Consider the following 21,202-nt stretch of genomic DNA (forward strand, 5'->3'; position numbering starts at 1 on the left):
GCATTTGTCTAAGGACGATTGATTTCAGATAATATTCTTATAGCCCATGAGATGACCCATGCCTTGCGAACCAATCCACAATGTGATGAAGACTTCATGGCGATCAAGACTGATATGTCCAAGACTGGAAGTTTCTTGAGGAATTACTGATCTGGTTGGGATTTCACATGAAATGGGTGCGATGGATCATAAGTTGTGTAACTTCAGTTACCTACTCAGTCCTTTTAAATGGTGCATCATATGGCTACATTAAACTTGAGCATGGGATTCGGCAGGGGAATCCGCTCTCGCCATTTCTATTTATCCTCTGTGCTGAGGCATTGGTTCATATCATGAACAGAGCAGAGGTGGAAGGTCGTTTCACAGGAATGAAACTATCCTCTTCTTGTCCATCGATCCAACACCTCCTATTTGTTGATGATAGCTTGTTCTTATGTCAAGCTAATCTTCGAGAATGCTCTGAATTCCTGAAATGCCTTAAACTATATGGGGATGCTTCAGGGCAAGTGATCAACTTTCAGAAGTCCGCAATTACTTTTGGAAAAAAGATGGATCCGTATATGCGTCACTTGCTTAGTCTGTTCACTGGTATAGAGCAGGAGGGTGGGACAGGCAAATATTTGGGCCTGCCAGAATGCTTTAGTGGTTCAAAACGAGACTTTATGCAGTTTATAAGTGATAGTCTAAAGTCTCGACTTAGTGGGTGGTATGAGAAAACGCTTTCCTTGAGAGGTAAGGAAGTTTTTCTTAAGTCAGTGGCTATGGCGTTTCCAGTCTATGTTATGTCATGTTTTCGCTTAACGAAGCACCAGTGCAGACAACTCACAAGTGCGATGTGTCAGTTTTGGTGGAATGCAAGTGCAGACAAACATAAGATGCATTGGGTGTCTAGGGATAAAGTTTGTCAATCGAAGGAACGTGGAGTTTTAGGCTTTCGAGACATTGGTCGCTTTAACCAGGCTTGCTAGCCAAACAAGGATGGAGACTCCTAGACTCTCCTAACTCTTTGGTGACTCGTGTTTATAAGGCTAAATATTTTGAGAATGTCCCCTTCTTTGAGGCTAGAATCGGGTACAAGCCGTCGTATGCTTGGCGGAGTATAATGTTTGGACGTGAGTTACTAGAAAAAGGTGTCATGAAGTCCATTGGAAATGGTCAGGATACTAGGGTGTGGCTCGACAAATGGGTGTTTGATGATAGGCCGAGAAGACCGTTCAACAAGGAACTAACGATTGACTTAAATCTCAATGTCTCGACTCTCATTCAGGACGATGGGGGGTGGAATCCACAAACCCTCCATGATCTGTTCCCTCCTTGTGAGATACCTAGGTTTAGGTCATTTCCTCCAGCACAACACCTACATGACCGATATGTTTGGGCTTTCACTCAAAATGGCCAATATACAGTCAAAAGTGGGAACTGGTTGTTATCTCAGGAGAGTGACATTTTGAATCCTATATCTACAGATATGATTCGCGTTAACAAGGTTAAAATTTGGGTTTTGGAGACTGCAATTGAGCCTAAAATCCGGTTGTTCCTTTGCAGAGCTTTGTCACAAGCTTTGGCGGTAGCAGAGTGTATGAGCAGCCATGGACTATCTATTAGCCCTCTCTGTCTGGTATGTCACGTTGAGGATGAGACAATCACTCATGTGTTATTTAGTTGTCCTCTGGCGCGTGGAGTCTGGTCTGCAACTGGTCTTCCCACTCCGGCACAAGGCTTCTCAAACTCGGTTGTGGACAATGTTTCTCTGATCTTAAACTTTATGAAACAAGCAGAAATTGCTGAGGGTACTAGGCAAGCAATTCCTTGGATCTTATGGGGGATTTGGAAGGCTCATAATGATGTTGTCTTCACACAACGGGATCAAGACTCTCATGTCATTGTGGCTTTGGCGATTGAGGAGGCAGAGGAGTGGTTGAAACAACAGACGCTAATATCCCAGGCTACCAATAGAGACGCTAATCGACATGTACAACACGTTCACCGCTGAATCCGACCCCCTCCTGGCAAACTTAAATGCAACATTCATGCAGCGTGGGGCAAGGAATCTTGGTATTGTGGTGGCGCTTGGATACTCAGAGATCATACTGGAGAGGTTCTGTTTCATGCAAGGGATGCATTCCTGCCGCGAAGTAACAGGATCTCCGCTGAGCTTAGCTGCCTTATGTGGTGTCTACAAAGCCTTATTACACTTCACTATACGTCTTGTGAAGTTTGGACTGACTGTCATGCGGTGGTGATGGCCTTAGAATGTCCGGATAAATGGCCAAAATATCGTTTGGATATAGACAAAATCATTAGTGTAATACGGGTGACAGGGGAGCCTACTATCAAGCTTTCTTCACCGAAATCCAATTTTTTGGCTAGGGCGATTGCATCTAGTGTCACACGAGAGGGTCGTCTTCAATCCTACCTTGCCTTAGGGGGACCTGCTTGGCTATAACATCAGATAGATCAAGAACGGTGAGGCATAGGCACAGTTTCTACTATTTTTTTGCTCTGTTTTCTTCTTTGCTCAATGGTTGGCATTGATGTTTTTGTACTTGAACTACCTCTCTTTCGTTATAATCAAATCAGAGTTAAAAAAAAATACATAATAAGTAATTTATATGCTGTGATTAAGTCATATTTTTCCTAATGATTTAATCATTTTACACAATCTTATTTAAATTAACTTGATTTTATGTCAAATATTTTAATATTAGTAGTGTTGATAAATAATTAAATGAGGATTTAACCCGTATTAACACAAATATAATAATATTTTATTAATTCCAACATGTCATCTTTATAACTCATCTACTATATAACCACATTATATAGTATTTTAAACTTTTTAGTTTTACATATTCGTAATAATTAAAAAATTTATTTAAGTTTATATATGTTAATTATAATATTTAATTAAATGTTAATCGAAGTTTTTCTTACGTTAATAATCAAATCTCACAGGTTTTGGAAAACAAAATGAGAATCAAATTGTTGTTTTCTTTGTTTGCGAATGATTCAGATATAGAATATCTTCAAAACACAATAGAATGTGTAATTAAATATATGATAGTTTCTATTTCCATATTGATTGCTGTTATATATTTAGTTGGAATGAAATGTAAAATATTTAGGAAACAAAATTTGTAGTAATGTTAGTTTTGGAAATTTTTTAAGGGTTAATGTTGTAAATAAAATAAATTAAATAACCAAAACTTCAAGGACATAACACAAAATGTATTTCAAAAATAATAATATATATTAACTCAGTTTTCAAGTTTTTAAATAACACGTACTTTTGGAAGACTCGAAAAATAATTCTTGAAATATACATACATTTTCAAGCTTTTGAAAATTTGATGAATCAGTTCTGTAATATACTCAATGAACAATATCAAAGGCACTGTCTACAAAATACACATCTATACTATTAATAGGGGAGCACACTTAGGCATAAAAAAAAAAAAAAAAAAACAGAATTCCATATAATGCCCCTATTATAAAGGGTGTATCCAAACAGATTTAAAAACATAGTAACCCGTTTACAAAGCATAAGATGCAGATCTTATGTTGGGTCGGATTTTGATTCGTTCGGATCTTGATTAAGACACGCGGATCAGGAATAATGACTTGTGTTGCTTTTCCATTTGCTATCACATTATCGAAACTAAAAAAACAATAATTATATTCGATTAGAATTATAAGATACCATAAAAATCGTGCTGAATATTAACGACAATATATTCGATTACCATTTTTACATTTAAACAGGAAGATAAACGTTAACATATATATACTCCCTCTGGTTTCTTTTAGTTGTCATTGTAGAGTAAAAATTTTGTTTTCCAATACTTGTCATTTTAGGTTTCCAATGCATATGTTTGGTAAAAATACCAATTTTATTCCAACTATTTTAATGTTTTGACCAATAAAAAATTAGAAAATGTATTAAATAAGTGGTATAATAGATCATTGATTTATTTTCTTAATTTGTGTGCAAAGCTCTCGAACGACAAGTAAAAAAACGGAGGGAGTATTTAGTAAGGTACCATAATAGTGAAATTCCGAATCTTGCTGAATATTAACTAATATGATATTAGCATTTAAAATGACAGTAAATAACATATCGAACTTGACACAGCTACTACAATTCAACTTATAATTCGAACTTGCATTTTTTCTCCAAGTCGTGATTAACGCGATTCGAATTTGATTTTTTTCTCCAAATCTATACTAAATGCGAATCTTTCTAACAAACAAAATCTATATATGAACCTTAAAATCTATAAAAACAGAAAATCTAATCTATTGCCTAATTCGGCGTTAACAACATTTATTGCTAAATTTGTGTTTGCTCACTTATCCTCCTTATAAATAAGTACTATTCTTATCATTCTTGATTCACAAACCAAACCACCTATTACTTCAATAAAAAAAATTCTTAAGTATCTTATCCGAAAATGTTATTTAATCATACTCTATTTAATTTCTCTTTTTTTTGTTATATGAAATTTCACGTTTTTTGTTGTGAGTGTACTAAACATTTGATGTGTTGTGCAGATAATCTTAAAAAAGACAAGTAAACCAATTGCAAGTCTATATGAATACAATATAGATGAGCTATTTTTATATTTTTGTTTTTAAATCCATGTTTTGAAGTTCTACAAGTTTTCTAATTTGTACTTCAACTATTTATGTCTTACCAAAAGACCGTCTTGCTCTAACATATTCTTGAAAGAATATTTGGTTCTCCTTAATTATACATGACTACTTTCTTCTGCCTCCACAAAACCATCATTGAGCTGTTGCAATCTAATGAGGTTTCTTACTACTCTAAAGTTCTAAGACTAAATAGTGTAAAGTGATAAAAACTGTTTATATTCTTAATTATTATTTAAAAACTCTATTTAGCAGTCTCTAAAGTCACAAGTACTAAAGATCATCTTTCATATATAAGAAAAAAAAGTTGGATGTCTTTATCCAAGAGGTGTTTCAAGTAATAAAAGTTGGGAATAAGGTAAGTCACTGTTTACTTTGGATATGATAGTTTATTTGCCCATTCATAGTCACTCTGCTCTATGGTTGTCCTAATTTCAGGTTAGTAGTGAGAATGTGAGATAGTTCGGAATACAAGACTATAAATGTTTTTTTCCCCAGCAGTTATTTAAATTTAGTCGTCTATGACTTGCAAGAGTATGTCATATATGACGCACATGCGTGGGAATTTTCTCTATCTTGCAATTTTTTTTTGTTTTAATGTAAAATATTATCATATTCTATGTTTTTGTTACTTTTGATTTTCTAGGTTGTGTTCGATACGGTAGAATATCCTTCAATTAAATGTTCTAATATAAAGCGCAAACACATATTTGTTTCTTTGATTAATGTTTCAAAAGCTCTGACCACAAAACTAACACGGATTATTGTTTGTGTGCTTCCGTCTCTTACGTATGAGACGGAAGACTTTCCTTCTCTAACCTATGAGACGGTAGGTATAAAAGTGAGGTGCGTAGAAGATGGTCGACATACAATTGAAGTGTTTTGACAAAAAAAAAATAATAATAATTGAGGTGTATAAAAGTGAAGATCTTGCATACATGCTATGCACACATACATTGTCAAGTCCAGAGAGACTAATGAAAGTCTTAGCAAATAAGACTATATGTTTTTCAAATTTTCGATGTAATTTTAGGAAAACAGCAATCACATAACTTCTTACAATGATCCATGCTTGTGTGAAAAAGCCCAAACATCTGTTTCAAGAGGCAAATAACAGAAGTGAATCCATAGAAAACTTTGGTCTAATGCACTTATCCTTATGTTCATAAAATTTTCATGAGCTAAAGAACTCTCATATGTTATCTTACTATAATTACCTTTTGTTTTTCTAAGCATACTTGATTTTTTTAACATGTTTTTGTAGAAGAATATAACAGCAGACCTTGATATAATTGTTGCTTCCATCCATTTTACTGAAATCGTTTTGCAATATTTCATTTATTGCTTATCCACCGTTGAAAACTTTCAGAAATGCTTATCAATTTATTTATAATCATCAAATCTCTAAAAATGCATATGAAATTTACACTGATAAAATTTTTAAGCAAACTCACCAACCATATTATGAAAATTGCATAACTACCGTCTCATAGGTTAGAGAAAAAAGTCTAACGTCTCATACATAAGAGAAGGAAGCACATAAACAATAATAATACACACTTTTTTTTTTCAATAATACACACTTAACTTGGCCATACTGAAAGTTGGTTGGTGTTAAAAAAAAACGAACCAATGTCGACAAAGATCTAAAGAAAGAAACAAGATTGAGGGTTGCCAGGGTAAAAAACAAATCAATGTTGACGAAGACCGGAAGAATGAGTACATGTGTGTACATTGGATTAAACCCTAAACCAGACGAGACTAAACCAGTAGGATACCAATTGGAGTAAGTGGCTAAACTTTTGCATTTACAGTTCTATGTTTTTTTTTTCGATAAAACCATTTAAAATTAATAAGAAAAAAACATCATCTTTCTTTATAGAAAACATGTTTTTAAAAAAAAAATTTATCTATCATAAAAATGTTTTTCAAAAAGTTACATATAAGTAAATAGTTAAAAAATAAGAATGAAATGTAATACAATATAGATGAACCACATACAAAATAACAAAAATAAAGAAGTCAACTAATTTTGTAATATTTTATTATATCGTATGACACTATGAATTATATTGTGTTTCCTATATATGGGATTTCGGGAATTTTTAGTTCCGTCCTTTCCCGTTTTCAATCGGAAATACAAAATTTATCTTATACTTGGAACGTCCCATATTGATAATGTATTCTGTATGAGACGAGAATTTGAGAATATATATAGTACAAAATGGGATAGAACGGGAAGGAATTATGACCGTTCCTAAGTATTTGTATTTGTCTTAAATGGGTTTTAATCAGTTGTATCGGATTTATACTCAATCAAATGTATCGGTTTCATGAGTTTAATAAAAAAAATCTAACCAACTATTACTCCAGTTCAGTTTGATACCGATTCGATCGCTGGATAATTCGATTTTAATGTACAGGTAAAACCTATATTATTTTTAATATTCAAACGTTAATAAATAAAACCAAACCAAAAATCAGACTAAATACTCAATTAGGGGGAGGTATTGGTTTAGGATTTAGAAAGAATTTTAATGACTTTATGTTCTTGATGATTGTTAAAATCATAGAAAATTGAAAGTTAAAAATGAAGGATTCTAAGAGATTGTTTAGGAAGTTATTTAAAATCTTGATGATTTGTTTTTTCTAATTTTGTAAAATCTTTCTATTTGATGAAAGAGTTTTCGTGACTTTTGTTATGAAGGAAATGATATAAAATCCTAAACCAATAACATAAAATTTGAATTCATTAACAATCCAAGATTCTTTTGTTTTACTTAAATAACATAAAACTTTTAATGACTTTATAAAACTCTTAATCCAATAACACTAGATTTATCAAGATTTTAGATAACTTTTTACAAATCCACAACTAATAACACCAAATTTTTAAAGAGTTTTTAAAAGTCTTGATTGAATAATAACATATTTTACCTAACTTTTAAAGTCATTAAAATTCTTTATAAATCCTAAACCAATACCTCCCCCTAAGTTATCATTTTAAATGAGATTTAATGTCATGTTTTAATTATAAATACTATATCAAAAAAGTTATTTACAAATATAATTCAGCACGAACGTGCGGGTCCGCATCTAGTACATTACTAAATTACTAAATTTACAAGTTACACAATCTACTAAATTTGTCAAATTTACACAATCAGACACCACCGATATCTTATTCTAAAGTTTCTCGTTGTTCATGCGGTCCATTGAAATGGCTACTCAATAAGATTACATCACTTGAAACTAGAGATAGTTTTATGGTTTAGTTGTGAAGATTTCATTCCAAAGGAAAATTACAAGCTAATCTACTATTAGCCAACTACCAATAATAACATGAACAAGAGACGGTTCAAAAAAAAATTACAGTGGGACGGAAAGACGGTTAAAGTAAACATGACGGAGATACGTGGTTTGCTGGCCATTCCCCGGAAAAGACAAGAGGCGTTCCCTCATCATGAGGGACTCATGGAGGGGTAAATGGCTAAAGATAGTTAAGAGCAGATAATGAAGTGAATTTGAATAAAATTTGATTATCAGGAGCTTAAGTTAACGAGTATTGCAAAGCTCTGGCATCACAATATCAGAGTGAGTAGAATAAAACTAACCAACATAAGAGGCAATAAGAAAAACTGGTCACTTAAAAGATAAAATAACAAGAAATAAATCTTTCAAACAAGGTTTCAAAACATGGGATACTTGAGCACATAATGATGTTTGAGACTTGCAAAAAAACACTAATTACCGAATCCAAAAGTCAAAAAACAGATTTGCAGATAATATTATCTTTTGACTAGGCAGTGATCTCCTTCTTGAGTTTAGCAAGCTCTTGCCTGACAACACCAGCTTTCTGGAAATAACAAACAAACAAGCCATTAACACTTAACATAACGCAAATGATCACAAAACTATCAATGACAACTCAACACACTGACCTTGATTTTGGCCAACATAATCTTGAACCTATCGAAATCATTGAGGTTAGCCCTACGTTTCTGCACGATAAGCTTCCTACCCCATGAGCTATTCTCCCATTTGTTCTTCACATCTACAAAAGACTCTTTTAGGGTTAACAACATATTGAAACAATCAAGAAACTAAAATCCAACATTGCACAACACTCTCACCAGCCTTCTCCATTGCCTCAATCAAAGCCTTCTTCTTTGGCACTCGGTTAATGTCAATCACGATATCCGTAAGAGACAACCTCTTGAAGTTCATCTGGATCCTCTCCATATCAGGGGCATCCACTAAAGCCTAAATTAACAATAACCATAAATCACAACTCCAATTCACATTTCAACACCACTCATAGCACCTAAGTTAACCAAGTTCTGCACCTAAATCTAACAAAAGAGAAATTGCGGAATCTGAGATTGGAATAGATGAGGGGAACATACTCTGTTCTGGTCAACGACGTCGACGATGACGACGAGCTTTCCATGATCTTCACCGTAGTTCACAAGTGCGACGCGCCCTATCTCAACGTACCTCTTGAAAACCTGAAACAATCACACCACCATTCAATATATTACATTCTCATAACTTGATTGAGTAAATCTAAAGCCTATTCTCGCCCCAAAAAAATTGCTGAAGAAGCTCACCATTTTCGCCGCCGGTAGGATTGGAAGGTCGAAGCTCCGATTGTAAAAGTAGACGAGCGACAGCTGAAAGGAGAAGCGTCTAGGGTTTTAGTGTATATATACCAACTCGTTTTAGAGATTGAGAGCCCTAATTTCATTAAAACATCCAAAAGGCCCAAAGTTATAAGAACGATACACTTTAAAGGCCCAAATATTACCTACCAAAATGGCCCAAAATAAAATCTAAGTTCAACTCGAATTATGGTGTCGTTTTTATATGTTCGTTTTCTTTTTGTTGTTTGGTTTAACCAACCACACATTATTCAATAACATTTGTATATATTTTGAAAAATAAATAAATTTAGTCTTCTAACAAAAACAGAAAAATATTTAGTCAAAAGTATATATGTTAAATTTTGTTAGTATTATTTATATTTTACATGATTCATATATTTATGAATTTTATTTGATAATTTTTAAAATAACTAGATTTGTATATGATTTGTTAGATCAAGATCTGTGAAGATTTATCTTGGGAATGAATATCTTATGATTTGTGATCTCCTTGTTCATTATAAATTTCTATAAGTAAATGATAACACATGTAGCTAAATCAATTATACGAAATGATAGATCACCAATTTATAAATTGAGTCCAAAAAAAATGTAATATAAAAGAATACAAACATATGACCATCGCAAGATAATAATGTTGAACTTGGTGAAATGTATTTCTTTACTAATATTCAGTTTACTGATGCAGATACATGTATAAGTAATTGGTAGAAGTATCATTATCTCACTAAGACGTATTCTCATCAAATTTATAGTTTTTGTTGAATGAGTTTTGAGCATAAAAGGTCGAATATTAGATGGAATTCGATAAAGAATTAATTTATAGACAATATCTATGGTAATATAAAAAGTTACAAACGTATGATTTCAAGGTAGTAATGTTGAACTTGAAAAAATATTTATTTACTAGATTAGTGATATATATACATGTAATATTTAGCAAATTATTAGTGGAATATTCATTAATCTCACCAAAACAAATACATTTGAAACAATAAAAAAAGAATTAGAAGATATTGATATTGATCCTTAAAGAAATCATGAAAAGACAATGACTTGTTATCATTTATATTACTTAGCTTAATAAATATTATTATAAATAATAAGCTCGCAGGTAGGAGAGACCGACTCCGACCCAGAAATCGATTGGTTCCAAGCAGACTCTGGGCAGTTGCTGCTTGGATAAATACTATTCTTTTTTTTTTTTTGTCACTTTATTGTTTAGTTAAATAAAAATCATGATTATTTTTTAACTAAACAAATGCTTTTAAATTTTTAGTTTCGAATTTTCAATAAGTAATTAGCCAAAAAAGCTTTTCAATTTTCTTCATAGTATATAATTTATTTTGTATGTTCCAAGTCATTGTAGGATTAGGATCACATTGTTTCTTCTTCTTCCATCTAATAATATATTGAAACTAAATGTTCAAAGAGGAAAAGATATAAACCCCAAAATCAAAAAAAGATAAAATAAAAAAAGTAATAAAAATCTCAGGTTAAAACGACAGCGTTTTCGATTCGGTATTTTAGTCTAATTTGTAGGGAGACTAAACCCATTGCTCAAGAAAAGTTAGAAAATTTTGTTCGGAGGAAGAGATTTGTTTGCTTCTTCGCTTTTCAGAAAAAAAAAATCTGAGATCTCTCTGTAGAAGAAGCAGAAGTAGAAGAAGGATTCAGAGAGACCATGGCCGACGTTGACGAATCTGCTAGACGCCGTACCGCGGCTGTCTCCGATTACCGGAAAAAGCTCCTCCAACATAAGGAACTCGAATCCCGTGTTCGAACAGGTTCGATTTCCACTTTGAGAATTTACCGAGATTGCTCTGTTTTCGTATCTCTACTTGCCTTTGAATTACTTGAATCTAGGGTTTTCTCTCAATTGCTTAAAGTATTCCCCTTTTCTGGTTCCGATTAGTGAAATCGATTGGTGAAAAGATCTGAAGTTTTGATTTTTTTTCGTTTCACTATCTGTTCTATGGAGTTTCCTATTATGAGCATATGAATCGAGTTTGTTATAAGTGAATGGGTTGTGAGAAGAAGACTAAGTTTTGTTGTGTGTTCGTGTAGCTAGGGAGAATTTAAGAGGAGCTAAAAAGGAGTTCAACAAAACTGAGGATGATCTCAAGTCTCTTCAAAGTGTTGGCCAGATTATTGGAGAAGTGCTTCGACCTCTGGATAGTGAAAGATGTAATTTTCTTCTTAATCCCCCTTTATGCTTCTATGAGATTGTTGCTCATTGGGTCTTCTACTTGCACTACAGTCAACTTTTCTGGTGTCTGAAGCTTAAAATCTTGCTTGTTTTTTTTTGTTTTTTGTTTTAGTGATTGTGAAAGCGAGCAGTGGTCCTCGTTATGTGGTGGGTTGCCGAAGCAAAGTTGATAAGGAAAAACTAACCTCGGGAACTCGAGTTGTTCTCGATATGACTACACTAACAATAATGCGAGCCCTTCCCCGAGAAGTAAGTTTTTTTTGGACATGTGTTTGGTTCTGTTATAGTTAGACCCTTGTAAGTGTATTCCTCTTGATAATCATGTGGTTTTTCTTTTGATTGTAGGTTGATCCTGTTGTGTATAACATGCTTCACGAAGACCCTGGCAACATTAGCTACTCTGCCGTAGGTGGGTTAGGTGATCAGATCAGAGAACTCAGGGAATCTATTGAGCTACCTCTCATGAATCCTGAACTTTTCCTCAGAGTAGGAATCAAACCTCCAAAGGTAATTATTGCGTATACCATTGATCCTTGCTTTTTTTGCTCAAAATTTTCAAGGCTGTGCTTATTTAGACTTAATCATCTTATAATAGCCAGTATGATTTAGCTGATTAATGATGTGGTTTTATAATTTTTCTTCATATCAATGCAGGGTGTCCTTCTTTATGGACCTCCAGGTACTGGAAAAACTCTACTAGCTAGGGCCATAGCGAGCAATATTGATGCCAACTTCTTGAAGGTTTAATTCTCAGCTACTTTGTTTTTGAAATTTTTACGTTATGGCATATTCTGAGGTTTGATCGAATCTGTTTCCTCTTGTTAGGTTGTATCTAGTGCAATCATAGACAAATACATTGGAGAAAGTGCTAGGCTGATTCGGGAGATGTTTAACTATGCCCGTGAACACCAGGTAAAAAATCTTGCTTATAATGGTTGTGTAAATTCTTCTTCAGATATTGTATCACATTCTTGACTTTATTATAAACTTTTTCTGTCGGCTAGCCTTGTATCATTTTCATGGATGAAATCGATGCTATTGGTGGGCGTCGTTTTAGTGAGGGAACTAGTGCTGATCGTGAAATTCAGAGAACACTAATGGAGTTACTCAATCAGCTTGATGGGTTTGACAACCTCGGAAAGGTATTGCTCTCTGTTTGACAACTTATATCTAGTTCAAAGCTGGTGTCCATGTGCATAAGATTGCGTTGTGATGTTATAGTGCTTGTCTTGAAATTGTTGGATATCTTGATGGAATTGTGTCTCATTCTAGCTTCTGTCTCACACAATTGCTTATACACTAAAAGCCACCATCATTGCTATTCTGTTTCTGTGAGTGTGATGTGTGAATGAATGTGTTTTTGAATATGTATTAGGTGAAAATGATAATGGCCACAAACAGGCCAGATGTGCTTGATCCTGCGCTTCTCCGTCCGGGTAGGTTAGACAGAAAGATTGAGATTCCTTTGCCAAATGAGCAATCAAGAATGGATATTCTCAAGATCCATGCAGCTGGAATCGCCAAACATGGTGAAATTGATTACGAGGCTATTGTCAAACTTGCTGAGGTTAGTTTTTTTTTCTTCTTACAAATACTTGATGGGTTTGTGAGTGTTGCTTCCCTTGAGTGAGTTTCTCACTAAACGTTTAATTGGTCCAATAGGGTTTCAATGGTGCTGATCTCCGTAACATATGCACGGAAGCCGGAATGTTTGCCATCCGAGCAGAGCGGGACTATGTGATCCATGAAGATTTCATGAAGGTATGTGTAGAAATATATAATGTATTGAGTATTGGTTAAATCATTTTGTAATCTTGGTTTGATATGGAAAACGAATCAATTTTTATAGGCTGTAAGGAAGCTCAGTGAGGCCAAGAAACTCGAGTCGAGTTCGCACTATAACGCTGATTTTGGAAAAGAATGAGAGTACACACTCTTTCTTGTGCTTTGGAGATGAAGAAAGGACATTGCAATGGCAGTTTCTTATTATTATTATTGTCAATGTGAAACTTGTTTGTTTTACTTCTTGAGGAGCAAAGCTTGTTGTGGAGTGTGTGGTCTTAGTTACTGGTTTTAGTAATTTAGTGCTTCGAACAAGCATTTGCCTCTTTTGTGGCCATTATATGCTTGCGTCTTGGACTTGGTGACTAAACATCAATTTAGTCTTAAACCAAACGAGTTACAAACATCAACTGAACCAATTCTTGCAGTTAAAGATGTAATGTAAAAGAGACTAAAATCTACTAAATATCAAACCATGTACATCGACCGATCTAAAACACAAAATATCCGAGCATCTCAAAGTGTATGTTAAGAAATTACAGTGTACTGTTTTGTCCATTTTTCATATTTCTTAGAAAATTATGAAAATAGTTTCTAAGATGGATTAGAGTTTAGTTTTTTCTTGTGAAAAGCCTGAAAGTTCTACAACAAGATGCTTTTGAATGATTTTTTATATGAGATAGAAAAGGTGCTTATAAAAATGATTCTTTTTTCACCAATAAAAATTACTCCCTATGTATTTCAAATATATGCTTTAACCAAAAAATTTCTAACCAGCTATACTATCTTTGATATGGACTAAAGTTATGGATGTGGAAATGGGTGCTATGGAGCTTACACGGACTTTTTCTGTTGTTTCATTGCCACCGGGTTAGAACGTTGTTGGCTGCAAATGGGTTTATAGGATTAAGTATAATTCAGATGGCTCAATAGAGAGGTATAAAGCACGTCTTGTTACGAAAGGCTATACTCAACAGGACGGTGTAGACTATGTTGATACATTCTCACATGTTGCTAAACTTGCTAGTGTTAAGCTTGAATTAGTGTTACCGCCAAGAAGGGTTGGAGCTTAACTCAAATGAATGTTAATAATGCATTTCTGCATAGTGACTTAGAAGAAGAGATCTACATGAATTTACCTCAAGATTATACACCGACTTCTGGAGTTTTACCACCAAATCCGGTCTATACGCTTCACAAATTGATTTATGGTTTGAATCAGGTTTCACGGCAATGGATAAATGTTTATCTCAAGCGCTTCTTGATGAGGATTTTGAACAATCTCCTGCTGATAACACACTGTTTGTTAAAGAAACAAGCACCTCTCATACAACAATATTGGTTTATGTTGATGACATACTGATTGTTAGCAACAATGATGAAGCAGTTGCGAGTATCAAGGTGACTCTTGCCAAGAATTCAAGACTAAGGATCTTGGTACTGCTTGTTTCTTTTTAGGCTTGGAGATTAATAGAAATTCAGAAGACATCTCTGTTTATCAAAGGAAGTATTGCTTGGATCTACTGGATGACTTTGGTTTACTTGGTTGCAAACAAAAATCTACTCCTATGGATTACAAGAAGAGTTTGACTAAAGATTCAGGTACGTTACTCTATCATGGCAAACCTTATGGGGAAATTATTGGTTGTTTGTTGTATTTGTGTATTATGAGACCAGATATCACCTTTGTTGTGAATCATTTGAGCCAATACTTGTCATGCCCAATCGCCGTGCACTATAAAGCAGATCTATGTATATTGAAGTACCTGGAGAACAACCTTATTCAAGGATTGTTTTATTCTGAACATACTGATATTTGTTTTTAATGGCTTCTCTAATGCTGACTGGGAAACGTGCTTGGAGAGTAGACAATCTATTACTGGTATGTGCGTCTTTCTTGGTACTTCATTGATCTCATGGAAATCAAAGAAACAAGATGTTGTGAGCAGTAGTAGCACGGAAGCATGGTCGTCACCACAAGGGAGCTACTTTGGTTGAATCAAATGTTGAAAGATCTTCACATAACGGTGGACACATCTACTAAACTCTAATGTGACAATAAATCGGCAATGCATATTGCTAATAACCTGGTCTTTCATGAATGGTCGAAACACATTGCGATTGATTGTCATACAACTCGTGATCAGGTTAAGAAGGGCTTTCTCAAAGTTTTACATGTCTCCACAGAGAACCAGCTGGCTGACATTCTTACAAAACCGTTTCAGCCAACACCATTTTACTCCATACTCAACAGGTTATCAGTTTTAAGCCTCTTGGAAGCTTCAGCTTGAGAAGGGTATATTAACATAATATAATGTTGTATAGTGGATGTTAATTTAAGCTTCCTTTTACTTAATTCTACACTTGTATATAAGCTATTGTAAACACTCTTTACAGTTTAATGAGAAATCACTTTTACAATCTTAAAGTGTTAATATGGTATCTAAAAGCACACATATTATGAAGTATCTAATTTCACTTCCTTCTTTCTAAAAAACCTAATTTCTCTCCCAAGCAGCCGCCGCCGAGTAAAAACAATTTATTCCGTTTGGCCCTCTCCGGGTGCCGAGCTCCATGCCGGAGCTGTGGGAGGGTGTTAGTTCTTTATCTTGCTTCGTAGTTTGCGTTTTCTATGGTTTAGATTTGTTGTTTTTGGTGTTGTTGCGGTTCTGTTGTCAAAGTCCCCTTTGAAGCATAGATCGACTGAAGAAGGGAAAGCCATCAACAATGAGATTTGGTTGTGGTAGAGACGGATCTGTTTGTTAACGGGTTAGTCTAGGTTTTGGCTCGGTTCTGGTGGTTCTCTGGTGGCTGGTGGTTTGAAGGAGTCGTTCCTGGTCTGGTATGTTATTTCTATCGTTTCTCTCTTCTTTGGATTGTGGGTTTCTCAACAAAGCTGTGTTGTTGGTATTAGTGTGGCCTCAACCGATGGTTTCAGGTTGCAAAGAGAAGGTTATGGTTTGGGTCTTCTCTCAAACTTGCCTTCTCTGTTGGTTGATACTCAATCCTTAGTTCTTCTGCTTTATTAGGTCTCCTGGCTAGTCTTTTTTTTGGGCTACATGCTAGGTTTCGTTCATTCTGCTTGTCAACCGGATGGTATTTTGTTGCTAGCCATCTACTAGCTCTCTTTGGCGGCTTTTTTGAGTTGTGGTTTTGGGTTTTAGGCATAGTAGTGGAATTGTCTTTCAACTGTTCTCTTGCGAGGAGGTCACCAATTTTGATTCTGTAGATGGTTAATGCTGGGTCAACGAGTGTAAGAGCTGTTAGTCCTCTTTGGCTTGTCTGAGGTTGAATCTCAAGGTTTCTTCTTTGTCCCTAGTTTGGCCCGCCTTCTTCTGACTGGTTTTGTGTGGCTAAATGGTTGTGGCTTTTGTTTCTCTGATGTCGTTCGAGCTTCCTTTATTTCTTGCTGGTGCTGATGATGGTTTGTCGACGGTGTGCTATTATGTTCAGTGGCGGATCCAGGACCTATTTTTACATGAGGCACAATATATAAATAACAATTATTTCATTAACAAAATTATCAAAAATGAGGCATTTTAGGGGCATCGAACCTTGAATCCTTGGTGTAACATGAGGCACCTTCTACCAACTAAGCTAGAAACATATTATTTGATTAAAAAATTTATTAAATTTATCTAATCTGTGTATGGCACGTGCCCTACTACCCTCTCAAGTAGATCCGCCCCTGATTATGTTTATGGCACTTCCGTATTGGTACTCTCCGGCGTTTACAGGTTCTATGGGAAAGCTTGTGTGTTTCTTTCTGGTTCACCAAGGCAGTTTTAGTTCTTTGGTTTTTGTTTATTCCTTAGTAACCTGTTATTTCCAGGTTGTTTAGTCTTTGTATATTTGTTTCTAGAAGTGTGTTACTTGCCGGCTTATGTCTGTGGAAGTGTGTAACTTGCGAGCTTATGCTCCTCTTGTTTGGGCTTAGTTTAGGTGATTTCTATGTTTTCACTTTTTTGTATTCAACAGATTGTAATCTGTTCAGTTATAATATAAAATCAGATGACAAAAAATAAAAAAGAAGTATCTAGTTTTTAAAAGTTCAACCAATCGTAAATAATACCGCATAATATAAATACTATAAAATATTAAATTAATCTAAAATGACATATAAACTTGAAAACATATGAAACAAAATAACTTCTAAAAAACATCATATATTTATGTAAACTATTTGCTCATAAAATACTATTTAAGTAATGTAGGTAACACAGACTTAGCATTTCCACCTATTTAATCTTAATCTCCAATAATTTTTGCTGAAGTTAATAACTTGACATGATTAGGATTCAATTAGCTAGGAAAACTTTTTCAAAAGAAAATTAACATGCCGAAATCATCTACGTCGTAAATCACCAAACAGCTGGGATTCATTGTATCCTACGCTTAAAATGATTAGAGATTTCATCTAATACACTAGTTTACTTGCAAATGATCTCAAACACAAAATATACAACTAAAAAACGTTTTCTTTGATTCCCTATGCAATGAAAAAGGTGAAGATCATTATGATTAGCGCGGAAATTTCCGAGTTTAACTTTTGACTTTTCTCTCCTTGATCATTTATTAATCATCTCTTCATGTCACTATATATACAACCACGTACAAAGTTCACCTTCACATCATCATCGTATATTCTAAAAATGGCGATGCTAACACCAGTCATAAAACTCGTGGTTTTTAGGCAAAGTCTTCGACCACATTCGGCTATTGCATTCCTCGTTGAGTTTCTTTGCTTTGTCTTAGAGTTACTCGACAAGGAGAAAGATCTAGCCAAAATATTCGGAATCGTATGCGCTTGCGACACGTTAATCTTCACTTTGCTCGACCTAATCCAAAACCTGATCGAAGAAGAAGTGAAAATAGGAAGATACGGCCGAATGTTTTGGCTTTACACAAAAGATGGGAGCCTCTATTGGCACACACTAAACGCATACCTACTCACGTTATGCATTGTCCACGTAATCGGTTCCGCGGTCTCGTACTTTTCTCATCGACATTATCTAGTCTTGCTTCCGCTTTTCTCCGCGGGGCTCGAACTCGTCCCACAAGAAGCCTATCGTGTTCTTGGACCAGATCAAGAGAGACAAGATCCTCCTATTAGACCTCTTCATAGCACATCAGATGGAAAAAATCAGATTCTTCACGACGATGTTCGGCTAAACCAAGAGTCACGAGGTTGCATTTCACCTCATCATGTTCCATTCGATGGTATTGAGGTACAACAAGGAATGGTTCTTCATGATGGTATTGAGCTAGAGCATGATCAAGTGATTGTTCATGTTGGGCCTAATGAAGGCCCATAAACTATCAAATGCTTGAATAAAAAAGCTGTAACGTTATATATATAGATGGAGACGTATGTTTTTAATGTAATGTACGACTTATGTACAGTGTACTTGCGATCGTACGACTTTCGTAAGCCATAGAAGAAGAATCTTTGTTACAAAACTATATGTTATATAGGAAAAAAAAAATAAATAAAAATCGACTCTTCAATGTGCGTGGAGTCAGTGAAAGATTTACGACACGTGTGAAGCATTAAGAGCCGTTGGATGAAAATGGTTATTTTTGTAATTTTGACTCCTTCACGTGTGCCCTTTCCTTACCCCGAAAAATTATTTTTTATTTTCCACTTTATGATTTTTTTTTAATATTCGAAAAAAAGAGAGTAAAGGGGAAAGATCCATAGAAAAGCCTAAGCAAACCTCTCTCTGTCGTCTTCGTCTCTTCTCTCTCTCTCTCTCTCTGTCTCCGCCATGACAAGCTCTTCATCTCCTTCACGCAAGGTTCTTCTTTAGATTCTCACTCTTATGTATTTGATTATCCCGATTTAGGTTTTCTGATTATTTTTTTGTTGGTTTTTCGTAGGCGTTAAGCAAGATCGCTTGTAATAGGTTACAGAAAGAGTTATCTGAGTGGCAAGTAAATCCACCGACTGGGTTTAAGCATAGAGTTACTGATAATCTTCAAAAGTAATTTTGATTTTTTTTTTCTTCAAATCTTTCATTTTCTGATTTTTTTTTTTTTTTTTTTTTGAGATTTTCTGATTCGTTGTGTGTTTGTGTGATGTTAAAAAAAAAAAAGATGGATAATAGAGGTAACAGGAGCACCTGGTACGCTTTACGCTAATGAGACTTATAATCTTCAGGTTGAGTTTCCTCAACATTACCCTATGGAAGCTCCTCAGGCAAGTTTACATTGCATTTGTCTGGACTTTGTTGATTTTGGTTTAAGGGTTTTTCTACAAATTTGTTTAATTTTGGGCTTGATTGACTAAAACCAAGAGTGTTTTTGCATGTTTTTTTTTTTCAAATCAGATATATAGTTTGAGATAGTGATATTTTACTGTTTGGTTTTGTGTTTTGTTGTGATTTTGATGTGTTTTGGTGTTTGAGCAGGTGATCTTTGTTCCACCAGCACCGCTACATCCTCATATTTACAGCAATGGACATATTTGTTTAGGTAATGTTACTCAATTGTTTCTTTACTCTCTGCATGTGCTCTTGTTTTTTTTGGTCTCTTCTGAAATGCTAACTCAAGTTGTGTGTGTGTGTATCTCTCTTCTGCTGTGTGTGATTTTCCCAGAGGAAAAGTTTTTTGTCTTGATTAGTCTTATTCTATGATGAACATGTCAGTCAAAAAATAGTTTGCATACATAAAACGAATGATGCATACATGTTTTGGTTGCTCATGGATTGTAATGTGGTTTAAAGAGATGCAGTATCATCAAATACTATATCAACATTGTTAAATCAGTCAGTCTGATGCTCAAATTAGTGTTGCAAAACATGAAGTGAGGATGTGATTGTATTATAAAACACCGTATACTAGATTACTTAGCAAAATCAGAATCTTTGCCTATGAATTACTAGTGACATTGAACTTTTCTTTTGGTCGGTTAAGTTGTGCAGTCTTTTTTCCTCTTTGAATGAGCAGAAACAATATCCCTTGCACATTATATATGTTTTCATTTTCATTTTTTCTGTTTTTCCAAATCAAAAAGAACTTAAACAATATGTTACAATACAATATGCGGTCAATTTGACATTCTCTCTTACTCCGTTTTGCAGATATTCTGTATGACTCCTGGTCTCCAGCAATGACAGTGAGTTCAGTCTGCATCAGCATTCTCTCTATGCTATCGAGTTCACCTGAAAAGGTTTACACATTTAGAACTCTTCACACTTTGTATTATGAAAAACTGAACATTTTGACCCATTGACACAACTCTTATCTATGTGTAATTGTCTATATCTATTCTCAGCAACGTCCGGCTGATAATGATCGATACGTGAAGAACTGCAAGAACGGGAGATCTCCTAAAGAGACAAGGTGGTGGTTCCATGACGACAAGGTTTGATAATGATGACCTACGAGATGTCTCCTTTTATTTTACTAAAGAGGTTTATATAATTTCCCAAGACCGATAATACTAATTGAAATTCCTCATGGCCTCCACTATCTCTCTTTTTTTTTTTTTTGTACGGATTATTATGTATAAATGACATCTGAAATGTTTCAGTGTCTGAATTAACACCTTGTGCTTTTCTCCTCTCTGAGGTAACCGAGATTTTAGGCAAAAAAAATTGTATTCTGGCGATGCCAACTTAAGTTGGTGCAGGAGACGGATTTTAACTCGTTTGATGGCCAAATTTTTCACCTTTGAAAATGTTTCAAGTTTCCAACTCATTTCTTTTTCTGGCATGAACCCATTTCAATACATTTGCTGTATCAATCAAACAAATAAAGAATTGAATACTAAGTAAGAAGAAACCCATTTCAATAACCCCTAGAAAGAAGAAAGAATACATTCTATTGAGCTTTCCATGGTAAGTAAGATGAAACTCTGAAAATGTTATCAAAGCTCCCGGAAGGCAATTACAAA

At 34.6% G+C, this 21,202-nt stretch overlaps 4 protein-coding genes across 4 annotated transcripts; 3 read left to right on the top strand and 1 right to left on the bottom strand.

The window, feature by feature from the left end:
• Window positions 1-8,279: 8,279 nt before the first annotated feature.
• LOC104760654 (large ribosomal subunit protein eL14y) lies at window positions 8,280-9,383 on the bottom strand. Its single transcript, XM_010483613.3, has 5 exons — window positions 9,261-9,383; window positions 9,057-9,158; window positions 8,784-8,913; window positions 8,592-8,704; window positions 8,280-8,506 (listed from the first exon to the last, which is right to left on the bottom strand). The coding sequence occupies exons 1-5, from the start codon at window positions 9,261-9,263 to the stop codon at window positions 8,450-8,452; spliced, it is 405 nt and encodes a 134-aa protein (XP_010481915.1). The 5' UTR covers window positions 9,264-9,383; the 3' UTR covers window positions 8,280-8,449.
• A 1,296-nt stretch (window positions 9,384-10,679) lies between these two features.
• LOC104760655 (26S proteasome regulatory subunit 10B homolog A) lies at window positions 10,680-13,693 on the top strand. The gene is made up of 10 exons (XM_010483614.3): window positions 10,680-11,101; window positions 11,382-11,501; window positions 11,636-11,772; window positions 11,869-12,030; window positions 12,178-12,264; window positions 12,349-12,435; window positions 12,528-12,665; window positions 12,899-13,090; window positions 13,186-13,284; window positions 13,373-13,693. Exons 1-10 carry the CDS (start codon window positions 10,999-11,001, stop codon window positions 13,445-13,447), a joined length of 1,200 nt encoding a protein of 399 aa, XP_010481916.1. The 5' UTR covers window positions 10,680-10,998; the 3' UTR covers window positions 13,448-13,693.
• A 4,264-nt stretch (window positions 13,694-17,957) lies between these two features.
• LOC104760656 (uncharacterized) lies at window positions 17,958-18,630 on the top strand. The gene has a single exon (XM_010483615.2). The coding sequence runs from the start codon at window positions 17,958-17,960 to the stop codon at window positions 18,618-18,620; it is 663 nt and encodes a 220-aa protein (XP_010481917.2). The 3' UTR covers window positions 18,621-18,630.
• A 139-nt stretch (window positions 18,631-18,769) lies between these two features.
• Window positions 18,770-21,006, top strand: LOC104760657 (putative ubiquitin-conjugating enzyme E2 18). Its single transcript, XM_010483616.3, has 6 exons — window positions 18,770-19,103; window positions 19,186-19,289; window positions 19,402-19,504; window positions 19,716-19,779; window positions 20,388-20,476; window positions 20,582-21,006. The coding sequence occupies exons 1-6, from the start codon at window positions 19,074-19,076 to the stop codon at window positions 20,675-20,677; spliced, it is 486 nt and encodes a 161-aa protein (XP_010481918.1). The 5' UTR covers window positions 18,770-19,073; the 3' UTR covers window positions 20,678-21,006.
• Window positions 21,007-21,202: the final 196 nt, after the last annotated feature.

This window comes from Camelina sativa, chromosome 18, assembly GCF_030686135.1.
Source record: "Camelina sativa cultivar CO46 ecotype springtype chromosome 18, ASM3068613v1".
NCBI lineage: Eukaryota > Viridiplantae > Streptophyta > Magnoliopsida > Brassicales > Brassicaceae > Camelina > Camelina sativa.